Below are 9,887 nucleotides of genomic sequence, written 5' to 3'. Positions count from 1 at the left end.
GAGAAGTATGTCGCGAAAAGATAAAGTCATCATCTCTGTGATTTGCTGATTGCTACCAAAAGAAATATTTCTTATATTATTCCGTGTACAACAGGCCAAGTTGCACTGTCTTGCCAGGTCGAAAACAACATGCAACTGCCATAACATCACAGAGCACGTGCACGTCGTCACTCGTGTTTACAAATTCTTACCGGTGTAAAGTAATTGGGTGTAGCAATCCACGAGGTTCTTTTAGTTTTGGTGTTGAACTCAGCAAGTAATTATGCCGGACGAGGAAGTGGTTTCAGCGTTTGCAGCATACGGACAAAAGAAAAAGAAGAAATCAGCAGGCAAACCAAAAGCGGCTCAACCTCCAAGTGTGCAAAATAAAGTTCAGAAAGCAACTAACAAGGCTACCAATGTAAATACTAATAAACAAAAGCCAATAGCGAATGGAGTGAAGAAAGGTGCAAAGAAGGGAAAGCAGAAGCAAAAAGTGCAAAAATCCAAACAGGACACGGACCAAGTTGAGCTCCAACAAGAGCCAGCCACCCCGACTCAAAGCCCAGTGTCAAGCAAAAAAAGGAAGAATAGTCCTAAGCAAGACGCAGAGATAGAAACACCTAAGGGACAAGGAAAACGCCAAAAACTATCTAAACTAAATGGAAAAACTCCTCCCGAAGCGAAACATAAATCTATGGGCGACCCTCTAGTAAGTCGCCTTACAACGGAGATAAGTAGTCAAGAAGCGTCAACCTCTTCCAAGACTGAAGATCCCCCAACCAATGACAGCATCGAGGACGCAAAGTCAGTTTTCAGTTGGGTCATTTCGCCCGTTGACTTCGACAGCTTTTTTGAGAAATTCTGGGAGAAAAAACCGTGTCTGATCCAACGCAATGATCCATCCTACTTTTCGAAACTCATTTCATGCGCCGTCATCGACCAAATGTTGATCAACAACCATATTGAGTTTACGAAGAATATCGATATTACATCCTACGAGAATGGTAAGTGAAATATTTTTCCTTACACTTTGCAGGACGTTTTCAATAGCTCTAGGTTCGAATGAATGAATATTCACACTTTTGTCCACTGCTAAATCAAGCAGAAACAATTTTTACACTCCCCCATTCCCAGAAGGCTGAACATAATCAGTGCCTCTCAGTATTTCGCCACATAGTGGCGAGAAAAATGTCGAAAACTAACAAACATGTGGGATAACGTATAGTTGAGTAATGAGCAAAGATCGAGCGTCCGATACATCGTACTCGATACTTTGCTCGCCTGTTTTCCAACAAGTCTTCCCTGGTTGTCGTCAGCGGCGACTAAAAGGGATAGAAATTTGTGCACTACCAACCTGCAAATTTTGAAACCTTACTGCTACCGAGACGCCAACAACGCCTCGGATACGGACGACCTTTGATTATTGAAAACGGATTATGATTGAGTTCTGGAATGTGCGCACGTTCCTAGACAACGGTATCTAGGATCTTTAAAATGCAAGCTTTCTTCTACTCGAGCGGGAATTCCTGAATACAGTGTTGAGTTATTTCTGATGGCTACCCCAAAATGCACTCTCTTGACCTGTAAACGGTTTCTGACAGAATTCTGACTACAAAATTCCGGTTCAAGTTAAGGTGTATCACAGTTGTAGAATACTACGTAACAACAGAGACTTCCGATGTAGTGGAGCAATTACACGCAGTTCAAAGGAGATTTCCTAAAAGGTACATTGTTTATCTGAATGCCAAGGTGGGCTCTGACAACACCTTGCTCGGATAAGTGATTGGAAAGCACGGTCTTTGTGAGCGTAATGATAATCGTTGGAAATTTATAGATCTCTGCAGCTGCCACGCCTCGTCATTGATGGCAAATTGTTCGAACACAGCGCTGCCATAAGGTCAGTTGGGTTTCACCTGACCGATACCGTACGAGCAATCAAATTGGCCATGGATATTTATAACACGTTTGCGTGTTGTGTCCGCCACTTCCCGCGGGGCTGGGGAACTGTGGCGCCCAAGTTCAAATCGACCGCTTATATTATTTTGCTGTCGCTCGACAAATGGGAGGGCTATCTTGGTGATCAGACGGTAGATACCCTGAGTAACACGCCTAGGAATGCCATAAGATCTGGCTGACTGGGTGCAAATGACGCGCTCCAACTCCGATACCGAACGAATTCCTGGGAATTTCAGCATAGTGTGCGCCGTGACAAAAAGGATTTTGGCATTGCATAGGTTAATGTGATGATTTGAAAAATAGAAGAGTTATTTAACGCTGCACCCGCAGTTACTACAGATCTGCTACTCCCACTCATAGGGAAATCTTGGGAATCCAATAACTTTTCCAGATAGTGGAACAAAGGGATGGTCGTCAATATTCCCATTTTAAGTGTCAAAATTGGAATATCTGTGTCCTCACTGCCGTCGAAAAGACAATAGCTAAAACAATCCTGTAATGCATCAAAGAACATCTCGAAAGCTTGATCGACATAGAGCAGACTGTGATCCTCCTGCATTGACCGCATCAACACCCTACGGATCAATTTGGAACAGTGCGCGGAATTTAGATGTTAACTTCACCTGCTCTTTATAGATTTAGAGAAGGCTTTCGATAGCGTGAACAGTGAATGTATCTGGTGTGTTCTACGCAGGTGTGGCATTCCAGAGAAAATAATAACTACTATTAGAGCGACATATGATGGCGCAAAATGTCAGCTGTTGCCCAAAGCGGAATAGACGGGGTTGCATCTTGTGACCAATATTATTTCATTACCGTTGGCGTTCTTCATGCTGCCTTGTCCAGAGGACGGGGAGGAGTTCAAGGGACGATGGCATATTTTCTAAAACACTTTGACTACGCTCATGACATCTGTTTGTTCTCTCAACGGGTCATGGTCCTTGGCCAAATGGCTGGATTTGGAAAGAGAGACAAGTAAAGTTGGAGTTGGAGGTAAATTTTGAAAAAGCAAGGTTCTCAGTTCGACAGGTCATCGCACTCTCTCTGTCTGCATTAATGGGTAAAACATCGAAAGCGTTGATCAGTTTGTATATCTATCTGATGCATTAACAGGGCTAGATCTGTTTTCGTCCCCTTTTCCAAAACTTGGAAATTCAGTCTTCTCAACACCAAGATCAAGTTAAGAGACTGTTCTGTGCTAGTGTTTTTTCTGTATTGCTGTATGGGAGTAGCACGTGGAAAGTGATTCTAACTGTCATTCGAAGGCCCCAACCCTTCGTTAACACCTGTCCGCGGCGTGTCATCTGAGTACGCTGGCCTGATACAATTCCAAACAAAACTTGGTCGGCGCACAGTCCTAGCACCCGTCCAGGATTTGTCGCAAAGTGGAAGTGGCAGTGGATACGTCACCACTCTCCCAAGTTGGCCGGCGAATGGGTCGCTCCAAGAGCACCTGCTGAAGGACAGTAGAGAAGGAGCCTCTTGAGAAACCCTGGGGTAACTGAAGCGCTTTTCAGCTAATTGCGAGGGCTAAATGGCATATATATGTGAATCTAGTGTCAACAATATTTCCAATCCCTGTTTTCCACTGCCTTCAAACGTGCATTGATTTGTAGCACAAAATTCGCACCTTGTCCGTATTTGTTACGCAAATCACCACTTTGTGGGTTTTGATCATTTCACTGGCGTCGCCAACCCATAAAATTTCATCATCCCATAGAGCAATGATTAGTTTCGCTCATCTTTTTTTTAATTGATGCGAAACGTGGATTGGTACCGACGATGGAGCATAAAGCCTGGGAAACGCCTGCTGAACCAACATCAACAGCTCTATTTATAAACCCTATCTCCACCTCCACGTGGTAACCGCTGGAAGCTCTTTCTTAACGAAAAGCTGTAGACGGAGAAGGATGAAGGCGAGCCTCCCCCGCCTAAAAACGGGACAAATTGTCCAGGTTGGGGGTTGTGTAGAGCTAACAACTCTACACGGAAAGCAACTTGTTACGAAGCCACAACAGGAGGAACGTGCGCTCCCTGTACAGAGATGGCCGATACCCTGTCCCATTATAGGGCTGATGTAACAACGTTGCAGGAGATGCGTTGGACAGGGACCGGTTTCCTGGAGACGAGTCGCCACACCATATATTATAGCGGCCATCCAGTCAACTATGGGCTCGGACGGCTATACATTCTGCACTTCATCATCAACGGCGCAACAACCGGTATCCGGTCTAGGCCTGCCTTAATAAGGAACTCCAGACATCCCGGTTTTGCGCCGCAAGGCAAATTTATAAATATAAGCCTCATTAACGTTCATGCCCCTACAGAGGAGACTGTAGAGTCGGAAAAGGATACCTTCTACGAAGCAGTAGAACAAACCCTCGAAGCCTGTCCCAGATATGATATCAAAATCATACATAGCCAAGTATGGAAGGAGCCCGTATTCAGGCGATACGGTGGCTCCCATAGCTCACATCAAAATTCAAATGATAAAGGATTACAGATTATTCAATTAGCAGTGTCACACTAAATGGTTGTTGGAAGTACCTGGTTTTCGCGGAAAGCTCGTCCACAAACAAACGTTATCATAAAAACGAACACAAACATACTTGGCCCTAGCCGCAAAAAGAGTCGGAACGGCTGGTTTAATGAAGAATGTAAGCTAGCAACGGAACGGAAAAATGCTGCTTACCGACAATGTTGCATTCTCAAAGGACCCGGGCACGCGCGGAGATTTACCACGAACTCCGGCGAGCGGAGAAGCCACTTCGCAGACGGTAAAAGGAAGCCTGGGAGGAACCAACAGGTCTGTGAACTCGCAGAGTACAGGGAAGTTTTAATAACAAGTCAGCATGATGAAGCCTTACACACCTCGATGCTCTATCTGCCGAAAATAAGAGGGAAATCTGATTTCCGAGAGAATGGGCATATTGGAGCGATTTGTTGAACTGAAGACGTCGGAAAATTACTGCCACCACCAATTCATCGGCTTAAAAATCATCATGCCCTATCATGCGTCCTCTTTAACGTGGCCCTGGAGAAAGTGATCTGTGATGCTGAAGTAAATGCGAGAGGTATGATTCTCTTTAAGTCCACCCAACTACTGGCCTATGCTGACAATATCGACATCATGGGAAGAACGACCCGAGACGTACAAAATGCCTTCATCCAGATCGAGCAGGTGGCCATTGGGGCGAGATCTTGGGCTGCACATCAATGAAGGCAAGACAAAATATATGGTGGCAACGTCAGCACCAAAAACCAACCAACCAGCAACATCAAACCGCACTAGTCAAACCGGAGGAATAAAGATAGGAGACTACAACTTTGAGATGGTTTATAATTTCTCCTATCTAGGGTCGAAAATCACAACCGATAACAGCTACGACGATGAAATCCGCTCACGGTTGTTGGCCTATTTCAGCTTACAAAACTGTTTTGCTCGAAACGTCTCACCATAAGCTTAAAGCTCTTACTGTATAAGGCAGTGATCTTGCCAATCCTCATGTATTCCTCGGAGACTTGGGTTCTTTGGAAGAAAAATTGCGAACTTTTTGCCGTTTTTGAGAGAAGATTCGTTCGAAGAATTTTTGGTCCCCTACATGAGGATGGACGATTCCGTAGCCTAAATAACCACGAAATCTATGAGCGATACCATTACCGTTATTTTGTGGATAAAATCCGGCTCAATAGGTTACGGTGGGCGGGTCGCTTAATCCGTATGGATGAGAATGATCCAACCCGAAAAGTCTATAAGGGCAATATCTATGGTAGAAAAAGAAGACGAGGCAGACCCTGCCTGGGATGAAGCGATGGCGTAGATCAGGACGCCAAACAGCTTTTAGGGATATCGAATTGATGGACCTCAGCACAAAATCTGGATGTCTGGAGTTCCTTATTAAGGCAGGCGTAGACCGGATACCGATTGTTGCGCCGTTGATGATGATTTTTTTTAGTTTGACTCCAAAGGTATGCTGGAGCTGCTAAACTCTAAAATCATTATTTATTATATAAAATCATCTTTGTTTCCGCCGTTCTTTGGGTCGTTTCCCATTGACTTCTTGACAAGTGAGTAATCGTCAGTGCAAATTACATGTCCATACGAATATGTTCCTCTCACAATTTTTCCACGATCGATGCAACCCCATATCGATCGCCGAAGTCCGCATTTCGAATATGATCATGGCGCACCATGTACTTGATCCAACGCAATATTTTGGTCTTCATTATGAGGTGCCGCTCATTGTCTTTCATAGTTAGCCAACCCTCAGGAATATAGAGGGTGACAGGGCGGACGACACTACAATAAATTTTAGACTTGAGACGTCGAAAATGTTGTTTTGTTCAGATTGCTATCTTGCTATCATTCTATTTTTGGACAAGTTGCTCGAAATCTGCTTTGCTGTGAGACGTTAGGAAAACATGGTGTGTGACCGACTGACAATGCCACCATATATTTCATGATGCTTTCATTAATGTACAGCCCAAGCTCGACCTGAATAAATACGGTTTGTATGTATATCTCAGATTGTTCTTACCATTATGTGAATATTGTCTGTTAAGAGAACTTGAAGAGGAAAAAGCCTCTGGGATTTACATAATCATCACGGTTTTCTATTTCCATAGAACCCCCTCGTCTTAGATGGTTGTTGATAATAAAAGATCTCCTGGTTCTTTTATCTGCCCTAGCATATTGACCAAAATCAGCCTAGTCAGTGTTATTAATTTTGCCGGGGTACCGAATTCTCTCGGTGGCCTATACAGTATTAACCTGGCTCGATGTCGACGAAATGAGAAATGTGAACTGTTGCTAATTTGCCTGAACTGAAGCTTTGGTACGGGACGGCCTAGGAAGATAGTGGAGAATAATTTATAGATGGTAAGCGGCAGCGTCATATCTCTATCATTTCTGCATTGAGCGATGTCATCCTTTTAAGGTATTGTGCGAAACAACTTTATACTGTATGTGTGCTTTTATATATGTACAGAATTCGGTAATAGGCAATGTTTATTTATTTTGCGTTGTCATATTATCTATGGCGGTAATATCTACATATATCTTGGCGACTTATATGTCTTAATTCAATAAATTACACCGTTTCTTCCATGCTTGTTGGTGGTAGCAATTGTCGTTGTCTTCAATTGGAGCAAACCCCTAACTCCCCGAAATTCTAGTTGTTTTCTCCAGAGGACTGGTCCATATCCGGCGAAACTCTTGTAACGCAGTAATATCAGCCTTACATTGGGGCCGGGTTTCGGCTAGCTGCAGAACAGCTTTTGTTCTTCCATTAGAAAATACGTAAATTGATCATGCTTTTCCTTTCCCCAAGTCCATTGCTGTGTTGTCAATCCGTTTTTAGGCACGGGAGATTCACCTTCATCGTCCGCAGTTTTTGGTTGAGAGAGAACTCACAGCAATCACCATATGGGGCTGGAGTTAGGAATTGACAGCAGAGCTCATTGTGTTAGATCAACAGGCGTTTCCCAAGTTTGCGTTCCACTGTAGGTATTTCGCCCTGGAGCCTACACTACTTTTGCCGGTCAAACGATAAGGCCACAATAATTCTCTTTGCTGGTTACTCCTTGACCCTCCGACAAATATTCATGATGCACAACAGCGTTATTATCACTTTCTTTTTCGATTGAAAACTACTTGACTTTTCCGATTTGGGCTCATTCTTGCCACTTCACCCACTGTCTAAAGCCTGGATTGCCTATCGTACATATAATCGACGTTTCATTTGCAGTAATCTCTCATTTGATGAATTTTGGGTAGAATCCATCCATGGAAGCCATAGTAGCATGAAGATTGACAAGAAATTTATTTTTAACGATATTTTTTTTTTGTGTATTATCTTGGAATAAATGTCATGGAATCTTTTCAATTTCTTTAGAAGTTCGTATTTGAATAGAATGAATAAAGTACAGTTTTATACGAACAAAAAATATTTTAAAAAATACACTAGACTGTTGGATTTGTTTGTGTGGGTGCATTCGGAAGACTGGTGGCGAAATCATCGCCGTAGCCTTCCCTTCCTCTTTCCATGATGTTCCTAGCTGACGAGTGAATGTGCTTCAACAAAAGCCAAGTGCGATATCACCTGCTGTAGTATTTAGCCAACAGTGCACAGTCCCGCTGCATATTTGTTCAGCATTTAAATTGCCCTTGAATACACACAAAGTGCTGAAACTTTGCACGCAAAAGGCACCGTACAGCTCTTCTTTCGACTGTGTGTAAATCACTCTGCTCCAACCCAGGCGCAAATTATCAATTGCCCACATTTTTCGATGTGATTCGGTGTCAGCAACAGTTTTGCGATGGCGAAACCGTATTTCATCATTCAGACATCGTTAACATAATTTTCGTCCTTCCGCGCTGAATCCATAATTGTACAAATATCTTCGAAATCTCCATGTGCTTGGCAGGTCCCTTCGGTTGGCAAACCAGAGGCGAACTTTTTCGTCTACCAACAAAGGCAGTATGTTTATTGCTTTTCACCAATTGCGCGGTACGTTCGTCAAACAGATAACATTTAAATGCTATTGTCCTTTTTATACAAAAAATTGCATGAGCAAGTGACTTACGCCTTGGAATCTTTTAGGTGTTCGAGTAACCCTCAATCCGGAAGGACGTGCAACGCCCCCAGTAATATGGGGTCATTATGAAGAAGGATGCAGTATTCGGTTGTTAAATCCGCAAACTTTTATTCAACCTATTTATGCAATGAACGCAACACTACAGGATTTCTTTCACTGCATGGTAGGGACTAATGTATACTTAACTCCTCCAAACAGTCAAGGTTTTGCACCGCATTACGACGATATCGAAGCATTCGTCCTTCAGATTGAAGGCCAAAAACGATGGAAACTGTATAACCCAAGGTAATCGATTATTTTTTTTCCTACAACTGTTTAACGTTAAGTCGGCTTTATTCATTATCTTTATACAGGAATTACCAGGAAACTCTTGCTCGTTTCTCATCGCCTAATTTCACTCAAGACGAAATCGGCGAACCAATCCTCGATGAGGTTTTAAAACCTGGCGATGTATTATATTTCCCCCGAGGAACAATTCATCAAGCATGTACTCAACCAGGATATCATTCCCTACATGTAACCCTTAGCATGTACCAAAAACACTCTTATGCGGATTTATTCGAAATTTTAGTTCCGAAAATGATATCACGAGCAATACAAGAAGAAGTTGACCTTCGGCGCGGTCTACCATTAAATATCTGGCAGAATCTGGGAAAAATATACATGGGTGATGAGGAATATACCCAGGAACGTGACGAAATCCTTGCAAAATGTGAAAAGCTAATGCAAAAAGTATTACGACATGCGGACCTTGACGAAGCTGTTGACCTAATGGCGAAAAGATTTCAGCACGATGCTTTACCACCAGCACTAACAGCTGCCGAGAAAAGACGAACCATATTCGGGGCTAAGACTAGTGTTGACGAAAATGGTGCTGTAGAGTATGACTACGAAATCACTTTGGACACACATGTACGTTTGATACGCGCCAACGTGCTGAGAGTCGTTGAAGAAGAGGAGTCAATACGCATTTATTACTATGTTGATAACTCAAAAGAGTATCACGAATACGAACCTAACTTCATAGAAATAGAACCAGAAAGTGTGGAAATTGTTAAACAGCTTGTGAAAGAATACCCCGAATACATATGTACAAGTGAATTAGAAGCGCAAAGCGATGATGTAAAATTGTCAGTCGTTCAGGGGCTTTATGAACGGGGTTTATTGATGGTTGATGAGCCAATGGCTTGATAGTCATGATAAGGACATTAAACAGTGTTAATCCCAATGTCGACCACGTGTTTTACTTTTTATTCAATAAAGACTGTACAAAATATACAAAAACAGCAAGGTTTAATTTGAAATGCAATACTGATGTGACTTCCAATCTGTTCGCATGGAACACTTTGTTT

At 42.8% G+C, this 9,887-nt stretch overlaps 1 protein-coding gene across 1 annotated transcript; it reads left to right on the top strand.

Moving 5' to 3' along the window:
• Window positions 1-42: 42 nt before the first annotated feature.
• On the top strand, window positions 43-9,813 carry LOC119655659 (bifunctional lysine-specific demethylase and histidyl-hydroxylase NO66). Its single transcript, XM_038061644.1, has 3 exons — window positions 43-986; window positions 8,541-8,820; window positions 8,889-9,813. The coding sequence occupies exons 1-3, from the start codon at window positions 263-265 to the stop codon at window positions 9,724-9,726; spliced, it is 1,842 nt and encodes a 613-aa protein (XP_037917572.1). The 5' UTR covers window positions 43-262; the 3' UTR covers window positions 9,727-9,813.
• The last annotated feature ends 74 nt before the right edge of the window (window positions 9,814-9,887 follow it).

Source organism: Hermetia illucens, chromosome 4, assembly GCF_905115235.1.
Source record: "Hermetia illucens chromosome 4, iHerIll2.2.curated.20191125, whole genome shotgun sequence".
Classification (NCBI taxonomy): domain Eukaryota; kingdom Metazoa; phylum Arthropoda; class Insecta; order Diptera; family Stratiomyidae; genus Hermetia; species Hermetia illucens.
The sequence above is the reverse complement of the archived record's forward strand: the minus strand, read 5'-3'. Positions and strand labels throughout refer to the sequence as shown.

Coding starts and splice junctions, on each gene's coding strand:
- LOC119655659 (XM_038061644.1), top strand. CDS start 263: ATGCCGGACGAGGAAGTGGTTTCAGCGTTTGCAGCATACGGACAAAAG. Junction 987..8,540: donor TATTACATCCTACGAGAATG/GTAAGTGAAATA, acceptor GGAATCTTTTAG/GTGTTCGAGTAACCCTCAAT. Junction 8,821..8,888: donor TGGAAACTGTATAACCCAAG/GTAATCGATTAT, acceptor ATCTTTATACAG/GAATTACCAGGAAACTCTTG.